This window comes from Garra rufa, chromosome 5 (assembly GCF_049309525.1).
Source record: "Garra rufa chromosome 5, GarRuf1.0, whole genome shotgun sequence".
Lineage (NCBI taxonomy): Eukaryota > Metazoa > Chordata > Actinopteri > Cypriniformes > Cyprinidae > Garra > Garra rufa.
In genome coordinates this window covers 30,314,565-30,336,559 of record NC_133365.1, presented here as the reverse complement: position 1 = coordinate 30,336,559, position 21,995 = coordinate 30,314,565, and the positions used below count along the sequence as shown (strand labels likewise).

The 21,995-nt window shown below is 41.0% G+C and overlaps 1 protein-coding gene across 18 annotated transcripts; it reads left to right on the top strand.

Annotated features, from left to right (window-relative positions):
• Window positions 1-7,370: 7,370 nt before the first annotated feature.
• Window positions 7,371-16,026, top strand: LOC141335118 (retrovirus-related Pol polyprotein from transposon opus). 18 transcript variants are annotated; one of them, XR_012355602.1, is made up of 4 exons: window positions 7,371-7,644; window positions 7,767-7,808; window positions 8,488-9,187; window positions 15,662-16,026. XR_012355602.1 is itself a non-coding variant. In XM_073840435.1 (3 exons), the coding sequence occupies exon 1, from the start codon at window positions 10,366-10,368 to the stop codon at window positions 14,470-14,472; it is 4,107 nt and encodes a 1,368-aa protein (XP_073696536.1). In that variant the 5' UTR covers window positions 9,232-10,365; the 3' UTR covers window positions 14,473-14,671; window positions 14,742-14,820; window positions 14,943-16,026. The 18 variants fall into 18 exon arrangements, 7 of the variants coding, with proteins under 7 accessions (XP_073696536.1, XP_073696533.1, XP_073696538.1 ...); XR_012355599.1 differs by having other exon boundaries at window positions 7,720-7,808; XR_012355600.1 differs by having other exon boundaries at window positions 7,467-7,495; window positions 7,566-7,644; window positions 7,767-9,187.
• The last annotated feature ends 5,969 nt before the right edge of the window (window positions 16,027-21,995 follow it).

The window sequence follows — 21,995 nt, the reverse complement described above, 5'->3', positions numbered from 1 at the left end:
CGGAGGTCCACGGCGGAGCCGGAGCGACAGAGGATGGAGGCTGTGCCGGAGGGAGGGAGGAGTCCGTAGGAGCCGGTGGGACGGCGTGACGAGGCACAGCCGGAGGAGCAGAGTCCTGAGGTAACAGAGGTACGATGACTGACCAGGGCGGAGCCAGAGAGACGATGGAGCCCGGTAGACTGGTGGACCGATGGGCGACGGTGGAGCTGAGGGCATTGAGAGCCGTGGTGGAGCCGCAGGGTCGGAGGGCCAAGGTGGAGATCTGGGCTCTGAGGCTGGAGGCGGAGCTGAGGGATCCTCCAGCCATGACACCGATGTTAACTGGCAGCCCTGCGGCGAGCCCACTGCATTGATGGTAGGCTGAGGGTGAGCAGAGGGGCTGTCAGGGGACATAAGTGGCCAGGCAGACGGAGACATGAGTAGCAGAAGGGGGGAGGATGGGAATTTTGGACAGACAGGTTGGACATGACAGGCAGGTATTTCAATATCGAAGTCTATTAAGTCACAAGAGTTATCTTCCAAGAAGTCCGAAAAAAATCAATTAAATCCCCAGAGTCCTGTTTAATCTCACCCCCAGCGGTGTTGCAGTGGGCAGGGCTCTCCATTTCCCTCACTTGCTCCACGTCGCAATCCACCGTCGCAGATGTAGAAGCCGGGTCACGCACCTGATCAGCCAGAGAGGACTCTGGCTCTGCCGCTCTCGGCTCTAGTTCCTCCTCCGCAGTGCGCTCGGGTACATACTCCGCGTGTCGGGGTGATGGTAGGCCGCTCTCTGGGTCATGAGTGGGGCTGACATCCTCCTCGACGAAGCCGACAGTCCAGGATGATCCACAAGGCGCCAGCACCCACTCGATGTAATCGGCGAGGCTCTCTCGAGGACCCTCCCCGGACAGCTGCGATTTGGCGGTGATGTTGAATCCAGCCCGGTAGAATGTGCACAGGCAGCTGTCCGGGTAATGTGTAAACGGCGCAAGGAACACAAAGTCTCTTGTGTGGTCCTCGAGAGAGTGGTTCCCCTGCTTCAGGAGGATGATGAGGACGGCAGGGTTATCCATAATCAAAAAACAAAAACACTGAGACAAAACGGAAAAGAAACGCAGGGGAAAAAAGGTGACTGTTTCGGTCGGTCCTTCTGTTATGATGCGTGCAGGACGAGACGAGACAATAGACAAGATTCTAACAAACACAATATTTAATATTAATCTTCAAGAGGAACAAGGCAGGAACAGGCAGGAACACAAAGCTCTTCACACACGTATACAACATTAAGGACCGACATTGAACTCAAGATACAAACAGACTTATAAAGGGAAACTAATGATTACATACAGGTGAAGGGAATTCGGACAAACGAGGGCTAAACCAAAGTACAAAGATCAACGGGGGGAGACAATGGGAGAAACCAAGTACCAAAACAGACATAAATGTGACAGATGTGTAATAAAAGTCCAGATCCAGATCTCTCCGTCTCAAACTTTCTATTTATCTGTCTGGCACTCTCTCTACATTTCTACCTTTTTTTAATGTTTGCCAGGTCTGTCTGGCTGATAGATGAGTGTGATGAAGTAGTGATGAGGGACTGAGAAATTGTTTCTGAAGATGAATTGTGTCTCTGATTAAGTGCTTGAAGTCAATAAAGTGATTGTACTTAATTTGCTGTTGTGGGTGGGTAAATAAGCATGCACGTGATTATGTGAATGCATTGATTCAAACTAGTGCTTATAAATGGGTGACAAGATTTAACATAAAGATATATGTGTGTACATATAGATTTTTTGTATATGTATTAATATATATATATATATATATATATATATTAATACATATACAAAAAATCTATATGTATACTATATATATATATATACTATATCCAATATAAACCTTGTCACTCATTTCTAAACACCTTTTTTGAACGACTGCACAGCCAGTGTGTTTACGTTCACACAAACATGTAAATTTACCCACCCATTCGTTAGCACCCCCCTTTTCCTCTTTAAATCACTAACATGTGTTTTGGAAAAGGGCCCCAGGCCAGACATTTTAAAGGCACCCAGACAAACCAGCTTCAGAGAGTCATCGACCACAGACTGGAAACCTTTAGCCCGGCATCCTTCTGATGTGACAACAGCTGATTCCATAAACCCTCACGTACCGAAGACCTCCAGACCAGACTGCGTTTGAACTCTGTGAATCATGATACATACGCTGGGTCAGTCTGAGACTCTGCAGGGGCTTCATGTGTTCAGCATCATCTTAATCCAGGAACAGTGAGCTTTTAGTGAGCAATCACCACATATTATCGGTCTGGGTATAAGTCAGCTCCAGGAAACTGGTCCTTTGTGAATTAGCAGACAGACCATAAGTCTACCACAAATTGAACCCGTGAAGCTATTGTTTGCCTGAGTAAAACTGGTCACAGAACTCAAAATCCTCAAGTTCTTTGATTTTAACCATAAAAGACTAAATAAAGGTGTAAACGGTATTGAAAACATGTGCTGGTAATCAAAAATGTACTTGACCTCTTTCTTTTGTTGTGTAAACACTAATCTGTTTTGATGCATCCAAGGCAACAGCAAAAGACTGCCTCCTCAGCTGTCAGTCATTCTTTGCACAAAAACAAAGGTTTAAACGTTTCTGGTACTATTTATTTGAAACATTTGAAAGCATGCATTCATGTACATACTGTTCAAAAATGCGGTCTCAATATTTTTTTTTTCAAATAATTGATAATTGTTTTAAGCAAGGTTAATCAAAAGTGACAGTAAAGACATTTAAGTAGCATGGGTATTCATAGCAATAGCCAAAAATACAATGTATGAGTCAAAATTATCAATTTTTCTATTATGCCATAAATGATTAGGATATTAAGTAAAGATCATGTTCCATGAAAATATTTTGTTTCTTTATTCAGCTTTCAGATATTGTATAAATCTCGGTTTCAAAAAATTGACCCTTATGACTTTGTGGTTTTGTGGTCCAGGGTCACATTTATAACATTACAAAAAAGAGCAGCACAAGTGTTTTTAACATTTATATAAAAATGTTTCTTAACGCAACAAATCAGCATATTAGTATGATTTCTGGAGGATCATGTGACACTGAAGGCTGGAATAATTACTACTGAAAATTCAGCTTTGCCATCACAGGAATAAATTACATTTTAAAATATATACATGGAAAACAAATATCAACCTCTTGACAAAACTTGATTACAAATTGCCACCAGTAAATGGTGATTTGCCTCATCTGACCTCTAGTGATAATCTGAGACAGGTGGGATAGTTCACCCAAAAATGTAAATTCTGTCATTAATTACTCACTCTCATTCCTAACCTGTAAGACCTTCGAACAAAAATTAGGATGTTTTTAATAATATCCGAGAGCTTTCTGACTTATTCAAGGCCCAGACATGTAGTAAGGACATTGTTAAAATAGTCCATGTGACATCAGTGGTTCAAGTGTAATTTTATAAAGCTATGAGAATACCTTTTGTGCGCAAAGAAAGCAAAAATATTGACTATGTCAGTGTCAGTCTTTGACGTGTGTTCACAAGAGTACACAACGCATGCTGTTGTCCATCTCTCTAAGCTCATCGCCTGGTTCTGGTTATATTCTGGTACAAATAAGTAAAGCTGGAAAAAAAATGCAAGTCCTCCTCTCCTTCGAAATCTTCAGACATGCTTATGAAGACTGTTTTATGTACAGCATGTCTTCTTTTGCTTGTAAACACAGCGCAGCACATCCAGGTTCTGCGCCGAAACACACACATGCGTTTGTGGTAGTTTTGTGAACGTGGGTTAAAGACTGACACAGGAGAGAAGAATAGTTGAATAAACTAGTTATTTTTGTTTTCTTTGCACACAAAAAGTATTCTCGTAGCTTTATAAAATTAAGGTTGAGCCAATGATATTTTAACAATGTCCTATAGCTTTCTGGGCCTTGAACATGTCAGTTGTGTTGCTGTCTATGTAGGGTCAGAAAGATTTCTGATTTCATCTTAATCTGTGTTCTGAAGATGATGGAGGTGAATGAATGAAGGTGTTACGGGTTTGGAACGACAAGAGGGTGAGTAATTAATGACAGAATTGTCATTTTTGATGGAACTATCCCTTTAATACTACTGAAAACCAGACTCAATATAATAAGTGCTTTCAGTCTGCTGCAAACTTTTTGAAAGGTGATTGTAGACTACCTCAAGCTAGTGTGTGTTTGTGAGTTTTTTAATAAATGCACCTCTGGGTGTATTTTTGAGTTGAGCTATTAGTGGACTGGCCACCTGAACTTTAATCAACCGTGAGGTATCAGTGGACTGTCGGAGATTGGGGTTTCTTAGGTTGATGTTTCGAAGGTTCCCTAGGGGTTTGAAGTGATCACTTCAGCTCTAGAGGGGGCAGTTAGAGATTTGGAGGGATTGCTGGGCAGAGCGGGAATGGGGGCGGTGGTTCTCACTCTTAAATTCAGTGGGGTGCGTGCCTGAAGGCCTCTCTGTTGGAAGTTATCCTTTTAGGCAGAGGTAGATATGAATGGCAAGAGTCCTGAGCTATTATTCTGCTAATAGGAAAGGTCAGAGGGCACATTTAACCCCCATTTCTTTTATCCTATGGATCCGCTAGCTGATCCACACTGTCATCTCCACATTAGCTTCCAACTGAGAGACTCATTTTCTCATACTGACACACATACACACGAAAAAACAGATACACGCTGTTTACTAACTTTTTTGCTACTATTATACTAATTCTGTTGTTCAGTCTATTCAAAAAGTACAAAACAGTATCACCACCATCAATCAGTTCAACTGTAATCATTAGTTTCCAGCCATAGTTGATAAGTTAACTATGGAAGGCTGTTTCCACCGCTGAATAAAAAAAAGATACTTGCGACTTTATATTCTCACAATTTTGAGGTATAAGCTCACAATTACGAGTTATAAAGTCTGAATTGCAAGATATAATCTGGTAATTCTGAGAAATGTAGTCAGAATTGCAAAATAAAAATTTTCTCCGAATTAAGAAATAGTCACAATTTTGAAATTTGAAAAAAGATCTAAACTTACAATTCTGTGAGTTTATATCTCACAGTTGTGACTTTTTTCTCAAAATTGCGAGTTTATATCTCGCAATTGTTACTTTTTTTGCTCAGAATTCCGAGGTATCTCGCAAATGAGACTTTATAAGATGCAATTGCGAGTTATTAAATAAGAATTGTGAGATATAAACTCGCAATTCTGAGAACATAATCAGTCTTTTCCCCCTCAGAATTGGACTTTATTGTTTATTTTATGTCTCGCAATTCTGACTTTATAACTCACAATTGTGAGTTAACTGAATTTTGCATTCATATAACATGTTAGAACAGTAATTGCTGTACTACATTCTGTCTTGATTTTAACAAATAAACAAGAAACTATTAATTTCATTATGTCTTTTTTGCCACTTATTGGATCTTATTACTTGAATTTAATATATTTGAATATTTAAATATTTTTTTATAATTTGTGTAAAAACAGTATTTTTACAGAAAAATAATAGACAATTTCTGGAAGTATCATTCTTTTGATTCAGTCATTTTTATAGATTACAACTTTGTTTATACTGTTGTTTGTGTACCTTTCATTTTGTTATTTGTGCTTTACATGGCTTAGTCTATACACTAAGACATTTGAGACATTTGAACTACACAGTCCTTAGCTTGTCTGTTCGCCTGATTTGTGTTAGATGGAAATGTTCTATTTAGCAGAGCAAGAGAGCGAAAATTTGAATATGTAGACTGAGTCATTCATGTGTCTCTTTCTCTCTGTGTATTTGTATGAGCCTTTGACTGACCTGTCTAATTGCTTAATTCATTTCTTCAGAGAAGAGCAGGACAAAGTAAAACATGGTTGGGGGCATCATTCATCAAGTTTTTTTAAAAAGCACCAGTGGCGGTCCTGGCTCATTTGGTGCCCTAGGCGAGATGATGAGAAAACACTTAGTATTTATTTACGTAAGTGCAAGATGTGTTAGTCTAGTGGTGCTGTTTTTAATTAGCTCGCATGGGGGCCTGAGTTCAAATCCAACTTCATATATACATTCTGACATTTAAATTGATTTCAATAAATGCTGTTCTTATGAACTTTCTGTTTATCAGATAATCCTGAAAAATGTTTCACGGTTACAGCAGTACAACTGTTTTCAACACTCATAATCAGAAATGTTTCTTGAGGAATGAATTAAATAAAAATAAAAAAGTTATTTTTGCATAGCATAATGCTTTCACTGTAAGTTTTTACATGTGAATAATGATTTTTGCCACAATAATAATTCAATGTAATTTTTAATGTTCTGATGTCACATGGACTATTTTATTGATGTACCTTTTTGGGCCTTGAACGTGTCAGTTGCTGTCTATGCAGGATCAGAAAGCTCTTGGATTTCATCAAAAATGTCTTCATTTGTGTTCCGAAAATGAACGAAACCCTTATGGGTTTGGAACGACATGAGGGTGAGTAATTAATGACAGATTTTTTATGTCTTAATGAATGTGTAGTTCACAATGAAGATACCATGTTACACCCAAACACATGACACGACACAATAAAAGGTGTCTCTACCTTTTTTGGCATTTAATATGGCCAGTCAAATTACTGAAACCTTGTCGAGCTGCATCAAGTTTGGTTAGTCTCAGAATTGTGAGTTATAAATACAAATGCGGTTATAAAGTCAAAATCGCGAGATATAAACGTACAATTCTGACTTTTTTTTCTCAGAATTGCGAGTTTATAACTCACAATTGAGGAAAAAATAATTGTGAGATACAAACTTGGATTTGCTAGGGAGTTTTTAATCTCATAATTTTGACTTTTCTTGAAATTGCAAACTTATATCCCGCTATTCTGACTTTATAACATGCAATTATGAGTTTTCATCACGCAATTCTGACTTTATAACTCACAATTGCAAGTTAAACTCACAATTCTGAGAAAAAAGATAGAATTTCGACATAAAAACGCAATGCAGAAAGCTCTTGGATTTCATCAAAAATGTCTTCATTTGTGTTCCGAAAATGAACGAAAGCTTTACGGGTTTGGAACGACATGAGGGTGAGTAATTAATGACAGATTTTTCATGTCTTAATGAATGTGTAGTTCACAATGAAGATACCATGTTACACCCAAACACATGACATGACACAATAAAAGGTGTCTCTACCTTTTTGGCATTTAATATGGCCAGTCAAATTACTGGAACCTTGTCGAGTTGCATCAAGTTTAGTTAGTCTATTAGCATATTAAAGCATATTTGACATATGTGACAGGGAAGTTCCCAAAGTATAAACAAGGATATACAAGTTCTGTGTATGCATCTAGCTTTTGTATGTGTAATGAAATTAGGTGACCGACAGCCGGATTTGCCTATCAGCGATCAGTATCCTCAATATAAAGTCTGATTGGTTGCTGCCCGGGGTGCGTCACGTCCGATTTTCCCCTTTGTGCCCGTGTTTACGGTGGTCACAGGTAAGCGCGTTCTGCTGTAACAGGCTGTACTTTTAAAACTAGTTGGTCTTTTAAAGCGTTTCTTTTGTAGATTTATAGTGTCGTTTTGTCCGGCCGTTGGTGTGTTTTTGGCGCTGCTCTAGTGGATTTAGTGACCGTTCACCCCTCAGGTATGTGTATATGCATCTGTATAATCTCATTGTGTTAGCGTTGATGTGCTGTTAACACTGCTGCATGCTGACTAGGTATGATTTCCTGTACCCCATTGTGCTATCGGTGGGCTGATTAATAGACCTGTGCCTGTACATTTTCTGTTTGGTGTGATACCTTGACGGTAAGTGTTTTAAATCTAATTATAATTCGTGTGGGAAAAGTATTATGATTAGTAACGTTTCTCGTTGTTTTTTTATAGGATTCTCCCTCTCGTTCTCTCGTTTCATCTAGTTTTTTATATTGTATGTACTGTTGCTTTGCGCTGCAAACGTTCTTACAATCCTACGGTCCTCCTGTGCGTACTGTTGTGCAGACGCCGCCATCACCGTTAATGAAAGGGGACTGTTCGTCTGGGTTTTTTTTACGGTGCTTAGTGCCCTCTTTGTGTGTGCGACTGTGTGTCAGCATGGAGAATACGACGATCTCAGTTTGAGAGAATAACTCCTCTTCCTTTTGTGACTTACGTTTTTCTTTTGTTTATACTGTTGTAATTGTTTTTGTTTTATTATATATATATATACACACGAATAAATTGTTTATGCTGTTTTGTTTGTATGTTATTTTTCCTTTATTAATGCAACTTGATTTGTATACTAGTTACATCTGCCTCCAAGTTGCTTTGTAATTTCATTTCAATTTATTTGATTCTTCTAAACGTTTTTCTTTCAGTTTGTAGTAGTATTTCTACTCATTTTTGTCTGGAGTTGCTTTAACAGTTATTATTTGTTTCTATTGTATGTTGAGTTAAATATTTAATTGTGATTGTTATAGTTTATTCATTTATTTTTGGTTTATTGCAGGAGCTGGGGTCCCACGGGTGAACGGATCTTCCTCCTTATGGTGGTGGTTCTTCTTTATTGCGTGCTGTGTACCACTTCGAGTGTGTGTTAGTGTGATCTGAGTGCACCTTGGTGTGTGTGTGCGTGGAAGTGTGCTCTTGTAAAACCAGACTCCATTTTGTTTCCTGCCGTTGGGAGCCTCAGCCCTGCTGGTATTTATTTCATTTTTGTTTTCATATTTAAAGCTGATTTGGTGTTATTACCCACATTCATTATTTTTGTAATTTCCTTTCATTTAAAGTGGAATCTCCTGCTGTTCCGCTGACGTTTTATTGTCTATTTCAAAACATTCTTGTATTAATAAAAGTTTGTATTTTTATACCGCACCCACGTCTTCTGTTCACTTATATGAGGGAAACGAACCTGTGTGCTTAATTTACTTCATTGTTGGGTTTTGAGTATTGTTCCCTAGAATTAATTCCTAGGGTGGCGTAGTCGGACTTCTTTACTGGTAAAAGGTTAGTTTTCAAATTGTACCGCTCCGTCACATTTTGGCGTAGTCGGCAGGGTTCCCTCTTATTTAGTGCAGAGACGTGGGTTTTGTTTTCATTTGAGTATTTGTTCTGTTCTTTTTCTTTTGTGTCTTTTTGTTAGGAACCAGACAGCAGCTTTCCCTTTCTGTGGTGCACCGGCGCGAGTTAAATTCAGTTTACATTTTGTGGTAAGTGCTAGTGCATTTGCAATTATGGAGGATGAAATGCGTGAGTTAAGAGATTTGGTAGCTCAATTAAAGTCGGATAACGAACGACTGAGACAAGAGCAAGTGACCGTTGCACAGCCGGGCCCATCTAATGTTTCTAGTCCTGCAGTTGCAGATCCCCCACTCGTTGGTGCTGATACATCGGCAGCGGAGCGGTTTGTTTTTGTTCCTCGAGATCGTAAGTGTCCAAAGTTTAGTGGTCGGTCGGGCATTGGCATCGACGAGTGGGTGGAGGAGGCTCAGGCTTGTATGCGGCTCCGTCGTCTGTCTACAGCTGATCAGGCATTTTTCTTGGTTGATCATCTGGAGGGAGAGGCGAAGGAAGAAATTCGTTATCGGTCAGTGAACGAGAGGGAGGATCCGAAACAAATTATTCGAGTGTTGCGTGAATTATATGGGTGTACAAAGTCTTATGTAGCGCTTCAAGAGTCGTTCTTTTCCAGAAGACAACAGGATGGGGAAACTTTGGTAGAGTTTTCTTTGGCCCTGATGAGTCTTCTGGAAAAAGTTAAAAATCAATCACCTCATGGCATCCCTAATGGCGAAATTTTGATAAGAGACCAGTTTGTCGAATACGTTAATGATTGTGCTCTTCGACGTGAACTGAAGCAGTTAGTGCGTCGTCAGCCTACTGTCACATTATTTGATGTTCGAAGCGAAGCCCTTCGTTGGGAAAGAGAGGGTATGCCTGGGGGGGTACGTGGTCGAAGTCAGTCTGTTCCATCCGCTTATGGAATTCAATATGGGGTACAGGGACATCAACGCATTAATAGTAGTAGTAGCAGTGGTGGTTCAGCAATGTCAGAAATGAGTGAGCTTCGGGACATGCTTCGGAAGCAGCAGCAACAATTAAATCAGTTAACTCAAAGTATGGCTCAGCTTCAAAATCCCCAGTTACATCCGCGATCATCTAGGGCTAATTTAATTTGCAGAAGGTGTCAGAAACCTGGCCATTTTGCTAGAGATTGCGACGGGGAGCGGATGCCTGTCCGCCCACCGCCGGCCCGTGTAAATTCGGCTTTAATGAGGGGTGAGCAGTCATCATCCATGCAGCCGTCGGAAAACTAGTTCCCACTGAGTTGCAGGGCCGCAACTTGGTTGGGAAAAGGATAGGCCCCAATGTCACTGGTATCGATTTTATGTCACGTTTTATGTCGTCTTGTCCACAGCTCGTTGTATCTATGGGTGGGGTTCGGGTACCTTGCCTGGTGGACACTGGTTCAATGGTGTCCACCATAACAGAGAGTTGCTTCATGACAAATTTTGGGTCGTGGGGTCAGGAGCAGCTTAGATCGTGTAATTGGCTACAGCTTCAAGCTGCAAACGGCCTTGCAATTCCCTATGTTGGCTATTTGGAATTGGACGTGGAGCTCTGTGGGCGAGTAGTTGTAGGCTGTGGCGTGTTAATTGTCAGAGATCCTCCTGGTGGTATGTGTGCACAAGTTCCTGGGGTGTTAGGTATGAACATCCTTAGCCGCTGCTACCGGGAGCTCTTTGGCCAACATGGTACAGCTCTTTTCGATTTACCAGTGGTGTCACAGGCCCCTAGTTTTGTTTTTCAGGCATTACAACATTGCCACCAGGTTGACGCTCAGCCAGCTGTGGGTGGTGGGGGGCGAGTCAAAGTGCGTGGACGTCGGGCGTGTCGCATCACGGGTGGCACCATGAAGTTTGTTGCTGCAACCTGCTCTACGCAATATTCGAGTGGTACTGTATTGTTTGAACCACCTACTTCTGGTCTACCGGCAGGTTTGTTGGCCTCCTCCGCTCTTCTGAGGGTGGACAGTGGTACCGTCTACGTGCCAATAATAAATGTTGGTACCAGGGACGTGGTGTTGTATGCTAGCACTATTATTGGCACTGTGAACCAGGTCGATGTGGTTAGTTTACCCCCAGAAGTTGCAGAAGTTAAGACCGTCACAGCTAAGGTGAGTGCACAGGTTGTGCAGGTTTCTCCTACGGTACAGGAACAGATAGCCGGGTTAGATCTATCAGTGTTGTCAGAAGAAGAACAGGGTAAGGTTAGAGCATTGTTGGTGAAATATTTACCCGTTTTCTCCACACACGAAGGGGATTTGGGATGCACAAACCTGATATCCCACGATATCCCCTTGTTGGATGACATCCCTGTCAGGCAGCGGTTCAGGCGCATTCCTCCGTCAGAGTATGAGGTGGTAAAGGCACATATCAATCAGTTATTAGAAACCCAGGTAATAAGAGAGAGCTGCAGTCCTTATGCTTCACCCATTGTGTTGGTCAAAAAGAAGGACGGTAGTCTACGAATGTGTGTAGACTACCGTCGCTTAAATTCAAAAACTAGGAAGGATGCGTTCCCTTTACCACGTATTGAGGAGACTTTGGATTCGCTGGCTGGGGCCCGTTGGTTTTCTACCATGGACCTGGCCAGCGGGTACAACCAAGTGCCTGTAGCTGAGGGGGACAAACCCAAGACTGCTTTCTGCACCCCATTTGGCCTCTTTGAGTGGAACAGAATGCCGTTTGGGTTATGCAACGCCCCAAGCACTTTCCAACGTTTGATGGAACGGTTGTTTGGGGACCAGCAGTGCCAGTCCCTCCTCTTATATCTTGACGATATCATTGTCTTTTCCTCCTCAATAGACCAACACCTTGCTCGGATGGAGGTTCTCTTGAGCCGCTTGCAGCGAGAAGGCCTGAAGGCCAAACTGTCTAAGTGTGCCTTCTTTCAAAAGGAAGTCCACTATTTGGGGCATGTCATCTCTTCCGAGGGTGTTTCTACTGACCCAGGTAAAGTAGAGGCAGTTGCACAGTGGCCTCAGCCTACTAATGTTTCAGAGTTGCGCTCCTTTTTGGGGTTTGCTAGCTACTACCGGCGCTTTGTGGAGGGGTTTGCCAAGTTGGCTGCCCCTCTTCACAGGTTGGTGGCTCAGCTGGCAAACCCAAAACACTTAAAGCGCAGTGCTCAGGAGTTTGCTGAAGCCTGGTCTGCGGAATGTCAGTGTGGCTTTGAGGGGTTGAGGGGTAAATTGACCACAGCCCCAGTGCTTGCCTATGCTGACTTCTCACTACCGTTTATCTTAGAGGTAGATGCCAGTCATGGGGGACTAGGGGCAGTCCTTTCACAGGAGCAGCAAGGTAAGGTGCGCCCAATAGCATATGGCAGTCGCAGTCTTAGGCCCACTGAGCGCAACACATCTAACTACAGTTCTATGAAACTGGAGTTTTTAGCGCTCAAGTGGGCCATGACTGAAAAATTTAGGGAGTACTTGCTGGGCCATAAATGTGTGGTATTTACTGATAACAACCCCCTTAGCTACCTGACTTCCGCAAAATTGGGTGCCATGGAGCAGCGTTGGGCTGCCCAAGTAGCAGCGTTCGACTTTGAGATCAAATATAGGTCAGGGAAAAGCAATCGGAATGCTGATGCCTTGTCACGACAAAACTTTTTGGGTACAGGAGAAGTGCAAGAGCTGTGTCCAGGTGTGGCTGTTCCTGTGGCATTACAGCAAGCTGCTAGAGTTGGACAGGTGGCCCAGGTAAATCGTGTTACATCATTTCCTTGTTCCTCTATTAGTGACATGGGTGCTCAGCAGATAGCAGACCCTGTTATAGGAGAGTTGTTGGTGTTTTGGAGGCGCAAGCTGCCCCCAACTCCTGAAGAGCGTAAGAAACTCTCAAAGTCGGCAGTTATTCTGCTTCGGCAGTGGGACCGCCTGGTTGAGACTGATGGGGTGCTCTATCGGCGTGTGTTTCGCCCAGACGGTGGCGAGGAGGTCTTCCAGGTGTTATTGCCAGCAGTCATGAAACACGAAGTTCTGACCCAGCTTCACCAACAGCATGGGCACCAGGGGGTGGAGCGTACATCCCAGCTCGTGCGGCAGCGATGCTACTGGTCTGGGATGTCCGCCGATATTGCCCGCTGGTGCCAGGAGTGCGAGCGGTGCCAGTGTGCTAAAGGTGTCCCCACTGCCCCTCGTAGTTTTATGGGACACTTGTTGGCTGCCCGTCCTAATGAAATTTTGGCATTGGACTTCACTGTGCTAGAGCCCTCAAGGTCCGGGCATGAGAACGTGTTGGTCATGACTGATATTTTTACAAAATACACCTTGGCAGTACCCACTAGAGACCAACGGGCAGAGACTGTAGCTCAGGTTCTGGTGGTAGAGTGGTTTTGTAAATTTGGCGTGCCAGGTCGTATCCACTCTGACCAAGGCCGTAATTTCGAATCCACTCTCATCCAGCAACTTTGCAGTTTGTATGGAGTCGAGAAGTCACGGACCACCCCATATCACCCGGCTGGAAACGGTCAATGCGAACGCTTCAATAGGACGTTGCATGACTTGTTGCGCACTTTGCCGCTTGCTAAAAAGGGTGATTGGCCGTTCTGTCTCCCCCAGGCACTGTTCGCCTATAACACTACCCCTCATCAGTCAACTGGGGAATCTCCGCATTTTTTAATGTTTGGGCAGGAGCCCAGACTTCCTGTTGATTTCCTGTTGGGCAGGGTTCAAGAGCCATTGGCTGGCAGTGTTCATAGGTGGATTCTGGAGCAGCAGGGTCGGTTGCAAGTTGCTTTCGAGGGTGCCCGTGAACGGTTGGGTGCCGCAGCCGATAGGCGAAAGGCCCGGCATGACCTGCAGGTAAAGGAAGCACCACTGAAGGAGGGTCAGCTGGTATACCTCCGCGAGTATAGCGTGAGGGGTAGACACAAAATCCAGGACCTGTGGAGCTCAGTGGTGTACCAGGTCTTGAGGGCGCCTAAGGAGAGTGGGCCGGTTTACACCATCGCACCCACCACAGACTTGGGTAAAGTAAAGCATGTGCACCGATCTCTGCTGAAGGCTTTGATTGGCCAGGATCCACCTCCTGAGTCGCCTGACCCTTTGGTCATTGAGTCTCTGCAACCTCTAGAAGAGGAGCATGATGAGGAGGAGGACTTGTTTGTCCTGGTGCCAGAGACACCACAAGATAGAGGTAGGTTGCGGCCACAGGATGCTGTTGTTTCTTCTGTCCCTCAGACATCTGGTGGTGCGCTATCTGTAGAAGCCTGTAGAGTAACAGATGGTCCTGAGGTGGAAGTGGGCTTGCTGCCAGTTGCATTGCCTCCCAATTCATTGGAGGTTGTTGAGAATGTAGTGAGAAGAACTGGGAGGAGAACTGCAGGTCACCACTCTAACATGCACCACCTCCCTCGAGCAGTAGGTGCTGGTTCAGTGTCTAGCATAATTGGAAGTACAGTTGGTACCCTGTTTCGGCCTTGGAACTGAGTTTTGGGTGGGCTGCCATTTAGATCACCGTCGGGGCGACGTTGCAGAAACTGGGGGTGGAATGTAATGAAATTAGGTGACCGACAGCCGGATTTGCCTATCAGCGATCAGTATCCTCAATATAAAGTCTGATTGGTTGCTGCCCGGGGTGCGTCACGTCCGATTTTCCCCTTTGTGCCCGTGTTTACGGTGGTCACAGGTAAGCGCGTTCTGCTGTAACAGGCTGTACTTTTAAAACTAGTTGGTCTTTTAAAGCGTTTCTTTTGTAGATTTATAGTGTCGTTTTGTCCGGCCGTTGGTGTGTTTTTGGCGCTGCTCTAGTGGATTTAGTGACCGTTCACCCCTCAGGTATGTGTATATGCATCTGTATAATCTCATTGTGTTAGCGTTGATGTGCTGTTAACACTGCTGCATGCTGACTAGGTATGATTTCCTGTACCCCATTGTGCTATCGGTGGGCTGATTAATAGACCTGTGCCTGTACATTTTCTGTTTGGTGTGATACCTTGACGGTAAGTGTTTTAAATCTAATTATAATTCGTGTGGGAAAAGTATTATGATTAGTAACGTTTCTCGTTGTTTTTTTATAGGATTCTCCCTCTCGTTCTCTCGTTTCATCTAGTTTTTTATATTGTATGTACTGTTGCTTTGCGCTGCAAACGTTCTTACAATCCTACGGTCCTCCTGTGCGTACTGTTGTGCAGACGCCGCCATCACCGTTAATGAAAGGGGACTGTTCGTCTGGGTTTTTTTTACGGTGCTTAGTGCCCTCTTTGTGTGTGCGACTGTGTGTCAGCATGGAGAATACGACGATCTCAGTTTGAGAGAATAACTCCTCTTCCTTTTGTGACTTACGTTTTTCTTTTGTTTATACTGTTGTAATTGTTTTTGTTTTATTATATATATATACACACGAATAAATTGTTTATGCTGTTTTGTTTGTATGTTATTTTTCCTTTATTAATGCAACTTGATTTGTATACTAGTTACATCTGCCTCCAAGTTGCTTTGTAATTTCATTTCAATTTATTTGATTCTTCTAAACGTTTTTCTTTCAGTTTGTAGTAGTATTTCTACTCATTTTTGTCTGGAGTTGCTTTAACAGTTATTATTTGTTTCTATTGTATGTTGAGTTAAATATTTAATTGTGATTGTTATAGTTTATTCATTTATTTTTGGTTTATTGCAGGAGCTGGGGTCCCACGGGTGAACGGATCTTCCTCCTTATGGTGGTGGTTCTTCTTTATTGCGTGCTGTGTACCACTTCGAGTGTGTGTTAGTGTGATCTGAGTGCACCTTGGTGTGTGTGTGCGTGGAAGTGTGCTCTTGTAAAACCAGACTCCATTTTGTTTCCTGCCGTTGGGAGCCTCAGCCCTGCTGGTATTTATTTCATTTTTGTTTTCATATTTAAAGCTGATTTGGTGTTATTACCCACATTCATTATTTTTGTAATTTCCTTTCATTTAAAGTGGAATCTCCTGCTGTTCCGCTGACGTTTTATTGTCTATTTCAAAACATTCTTGTATTAATAAAAGTTTGTATTTTTATACCGCACCCACGTCTTCTGTTCACTTATATGAGGGAAACGAACCTGTGTGCTTAATTTACTTCATTGTTGGGTTGAGTATTGTTCCCTAGAATTAATTCCTAGGGTGGCGTAGTCGGACTTCTTTACTGGTAAAAGGTTAGTTTTCAAATTGTACCGCTCCGTCACATATGCATACTCATACGGAAATATGATGTGCTAAACATAATATAAAACTTTCCATGTCATCTAGTCAAACCATACGTGGGTGTCTTAACACACATTTCGTGAAATTGGACACGTCGTTTTCCGTTTTCCTAGTAAGTAAAATCACTGTTTTCTCCCTCCAGACTCCTCTCTCTCACCAGTTTAACTCTTTAGGATTTAGGAAGTGATGAAAAATGCAGCTCATAGCAGCTGTTGACTTTTGTTAAAGCAACTTTAGCGCCTTCTTTTAGATTTTATGAGCCACATCAAATGCAGCAGAATTTTGCTGCCTGGTACCGCATCATCCCGCAAAAATAAACTAGATTTGCGTGTAATGTGTAAGTAATAAATCAGATTGTGTAATTTGTGAGTGTGCACTCCAGTGATATGCACGTGTGAAGGACTATTATTTACACTATAAATTAAGTGGAAAGAGTGTTTGTATATAAATATGAGTGTGTGGGAGATGAATGAACATTGAGGTCAGTGTGTCGTGGGATACGGTGCCTACCAAACGGTAGTGGGTGGTCTCTACGTCTCTTTAACTCAGCACGTTTCTCTTAAGCACTCTAAGCCGGTTCAACAGCCACACTAATTAACCAGAATAATTCTAATCTCTCTTACAGTTACGTGTTTACCTTCTTATCCTTCGTCTTGGCGTCACTACAAAATTGGGGTCGGTGAAATACAACCAGGGTCCACCAAGCTTAGTGCTTATGTGTCACAAACACTCGCCCCATATGACCCGGTCCAGTCTGAGCCGGGCTTGATGTTAACGTTCTGATATGGGATTGGGTTCCTGCTAAGCTGGGGGTCTTGTTTTGACAGATGATAAGATTACATTTCTCAGGATCTTTCAAAAACACATTTGTCCAGCCGCAATGAGAGATGTGTTAGCCAAGCAGAAGTGAGAGGAAAAATAAACAGAGCAATAACAAAGAGTGATAGGCTTGAGGGACAAAAAACAGAAATGGAGAATGAGAGGAATGCATAAAAGGCAAAAACACTGGGGTACATTAAAAACATGAATTGTTTGTTGAGTAAACAACTAATGGCTTAATTATAGTAATCCTCTGATAACCTTTGCAGAGGAATATCTCACAGCTGTCAGCCATGGATTCAGTCACTGGTGAAAACACTGCATTGTCTACAAATATCAGATAAACTTCTAAAAAAATAGCAGCTTTTTAATTCACAAATGCATCACAAAACATAAATCGCAGTATTCCAAGTTATCCAATAAGCCATGACCAGACTTACAACAAAGGTTTTTTTTAAAAACATCCATGTTTTTCTTCATTCTACTATTTGAAAAAATCACAAATTAATGCATTTTTTGTAAATGTTATTTAATGCCATATCTTTTTGGTGGATGAGAGAGCTCAGCATGTAGCAACTTAAGAAAATAAATGCAAATAGAAAAAGCACCAGCAAATTTCAAACGCAACCAAATAGAGATACATGTTGCAAATACTCACAATGCAACTAAATACAGAAAAATGGTGCAAATACTCACAACCAAATACAAAAACGCACTGCAACTACTCACAACCAAATACAGAAACGTGCTGCAAATACTCACAACACAAACAAATACAGAAACACGCCAAAAATACTCACAACACGACCAAATACAGAAATGCGCTGCAAATACTCACAACATGACCAAATACAGAAATGTGCTGCAACTACTCACAACACAACAAAATACAGAAACACACTGCAACTGCTCACAACACATCCAAATACAGAAACACACCGAAAATACTCACAACACAACTAAATACAGAAATGTGCTGCAACTACATTTTACAACACAACCAAATACAGAAACACGCTGCAAATACTCACAACACAACTAAATACAGAAATGCGCTGCAACTACATCTTACAACACAACTAAATACAGAAATGTGCTGCAAGTACATTTTACAACACAACCAAATACAGAAATGTGCCGCAAATTCTCACAACACAACTAAATACAGAAATGTGCTGCAACTACATTTTACAACACAACCAAATACAGAAACGTGCCGCAAATGCTCACAACACAACTAAATACAGAAATGCGCTGCAACTACATCTTACAACACAACCAAATACAGAAACGTGCCGCAAATTCTCACAACACAACTAAATACAGAAATGCGCTGCAACTACATCTTACAACACAACCAAATACAGAAACGCACCGCAAATACTCACTACACAACTAAATACAGAAATGCGCTGCAACTACTCACAACCAAATACAAAAACGCACTGCAACTACTCACAACCAAATAAGAAAGGTGCTGCAAATACTCACAACACAACCAAATACAGAAATGCGCTGCAACTACTCACAACACATCCAAATACAGAAACACACCGAAAATACTCACAACACAACAAAATACAGAAACGCGCTGCAACTACTCACAACACATCCAAATACAGGAACAAACCAAAAATACTCACAACATGACCAAATACAGAAATGCCCTGCAACTACTCACAACACAACTAAATACAGAAACACGCCGAAAATACTCACAACATGACCAAATACAGAAACGCACCGCAAATACTCACAACACAACCATATACAGAAACAAACTGCAACTACTCACAACCAAATACAAAAAACGTGCTGCAAATACTCGCAACACATCCAAATACAGAAACACACCGAAAATACTCACAACACAACTAAATACAGAAACGTGCCACAAATTCTCACAACACAACTAAATACAGAAATGCGCTGCAACTACATCTTACAACACAACCAAATACAGAAACGCGCCACAAATACTCACAACACAACTAAATACAGAAACGTGCCACAAATACTCACAACACAACTAAATACAGAAATGTGCTGCGACTAGATTTTACAACACAACCAAATACAAAAACAGTAACTTGTGGTTACCATGGTTTAACCATAGTAACTGTGTGTTTTTTTTTTTTTTAGTAAAACCATGGTTAATTTTTATAAGGGAAGTTATAAAAGTAAGCTAACTAGCTTACGTAACATTTCACAGTTACAGTAATGGTGTATTTAGTCAGCTTATTTAGGCTAATAATATCTAAAAAAAAATAATAATAATAAAATAAAATAAGGAATCGTACAATCAGTCAGGATGTAAAAACAAAAATCTCACAGTTCAAAGTAGACATTTAAAAGCATCTCCCAGCTATGTTCGTCACTTGTTGCAGTCTGTGAGTATTTGCAGTGCGCTTCTGTATTTGATCGTGTTGTGAGTATTTTCAGTGTGTGTTGTCAAACTGATGATGTTTTTTTTTTTTTTTTTTTTTGCAGTGTGTTGAGCTCTCTCAGCCACCGTATTATCTTAATTTTTTAAACTTTAATATAGTAATTGGCTTACTACTTCTTTGTAGTCAAAGGCAGATGAATGACTAAATGAATTGAGCCTCATATAAGTGCAATTTTTACTTTTGTTCAGACCGTCTAATATGAATTGCAAATATACTTTGTTTTATTCTTGGTATACCTTTAGTATGGAACCCTGATTGAAAAGGTTACTAGAACCATTGTGAAATTTAAAGTTGCAATTTCGAAATATGCAGTATAGTCACATTTATGAGTTAGCAGAAACTGCTTCAGTGATGTATTGCAGATAAGAAAACATTCTAAATATGACATTTTCCAGATGACAACTTGTACTCCTGAAAAAACTCCTGAGACCATTTAGCATTTCATAAGATCCTGTTCTGTTATGAATTGATTAATCAAGTGAGAAGATGGTATGCAAAAAGCAAGAAGCAGAGCAGCCTAGACTGATGTTCAACAATGGCCTGCACACGTCTGCTTAATGTAAGAATAAACCGCTGTTGTAAGTTGTTTTTGAACATTCACTATAGTCTGGAAAAAAAAGAAAAGAAAAGGCAAGGTCGCATTCCTCAGAGGCGTGTGTTGACTCTTCGGGACAGCTGGAAACTACAGACTCTCCCATTTAAAAGCATAAGCCAAATGTCTGCCAAAAGGAAAGGTTTGAAAATGACAAATAATGATAGGAGCAGGAACGGAAAGAGAGAGAGGAGAATTAAGAGAAAGGAGTCTTAAGCCTTTTGTCAAGGAGCAGTGAGTGTGAAATACTAAAGGCAGCATTAGTAAGCCTTGGTTGCCTCTCTGGCTTAAGTTTGAGCATTAGCTGCTCTGTTTATTGTTTGCTGGACTTAAGCCCCTTCGCTATGGTAGATATAACAATGTTTCCCAAGCATTTCATCAATAGCAATATCAAGGCATTTCCATTTTTTTTTCACAAGCTGTTTGCACACAGCAGAGGATACATTTCTTAATCAATATTATTGTCTTGTTTGCCATAAAAAAGTGTAAATGTCACAGCAAGATAATTGCTTATTTCTTGTTTTACGCATAGATTTAACCAAATTTAGTTAGGTCTATACTTAAAATAAAGGCCAATCAGGTAATAAATAAATAAATTAAAAATAAATAAACTCAAGATATTCATGAAAATACACAAAAAAAAAAGTACATTAAGATATAATCTTTGAAAAAGGTATCTATCTTACGTAAGAACATTTTGCAGATGTTTAGATATTTTTACAATAAAAAGGAACACAGTATTATAAGTATTTATTTTATTTTTGCAGTACAGGTACCTCTGCAGACAATACCTCATTTGAAGTCAGCATGTATATGGGTTTATTTTTGTGTGCATGTGTGTAAAGAGTCGGTGTATTTGTGGAAACGGTTTAGCAGTGTAATGTGTCTCATCTATCAGACGCTAATGTACTCAGCACAAGAGCGCACAAGCAGCGATCAGCTTCCTTTGTCAACGTCACTTTAGTAAGCATGCGTATCTCATGAAATGACAGCAAAGTCACAGCCTGTGTTGATATTCTCATTTACTTAATTAGGATGACAATATTACTCATAGCTTTGACCTAAACATCAATTGAAAGCTTACTTCAAGCATTAGTGGTGCTCTGTTTTTATACAGACGCCATTATGATATATGTCTATTTGTGTACATGTAAGTCTGCACTTCCTCTGTTTAATACGAAATAATCATGTCTTCAAGACACAGTGTCTGGAAGTTATCTTGTATTGTAGTGTAAACCCCTCCTTAAACTTGTGAAAACTACATCATATCCTATCCCAGAAACAAGGCTTTCTCAGGGTCAGTGAGGATTCCAGCAGAGTGTGACGGCCACTCAGATGTAAACTGACCTCACATCAGTCTGACATTGAGAGACGCTGTAATAGGATCAGTCCTGCTTTTAAACATGTGGTTTGTGGAGACAAAACACACATTGGAGACTTTGTTTGTTTGCTTTTATATTAGGTAAATTCAGTGCTGGGCGCTTTGACCAAAAATCTGTATCACATCTTTTTTAGGACTCTCCCTGACTGTGGCTCTGTTTACACTTTTGAGTTTTCGTTTTAAAAACGGCAATTGTTTCTGAAACGCAGTGAAAACGGCAGTGTAGACAAGAATAGTTTTCATTTTAAAACACCATTTTAAAATGAAAACGCACTAGTGTAAACAGGACTTGAAACGCAGCCCCAGAGTTTTCAAACTAAAATGTGTCTGCAGCGTTTTTGAAAGTCTCCGTTTTCAAGGGTCGGAAACGCTGGAGTAGTGTAAACGACAGATGTAATCGTAGCAGAAGTTATGCGTTTTAAAATTAAAACATACTGGTATAAACTAAGCTTGTGCCTTCATATTAATCAGAATGCATGAAACAGTTTTAATCATGATCCAAGTAAACATGCTACATGTATTATGAGCAGTTTTTGATTATGTATATATTT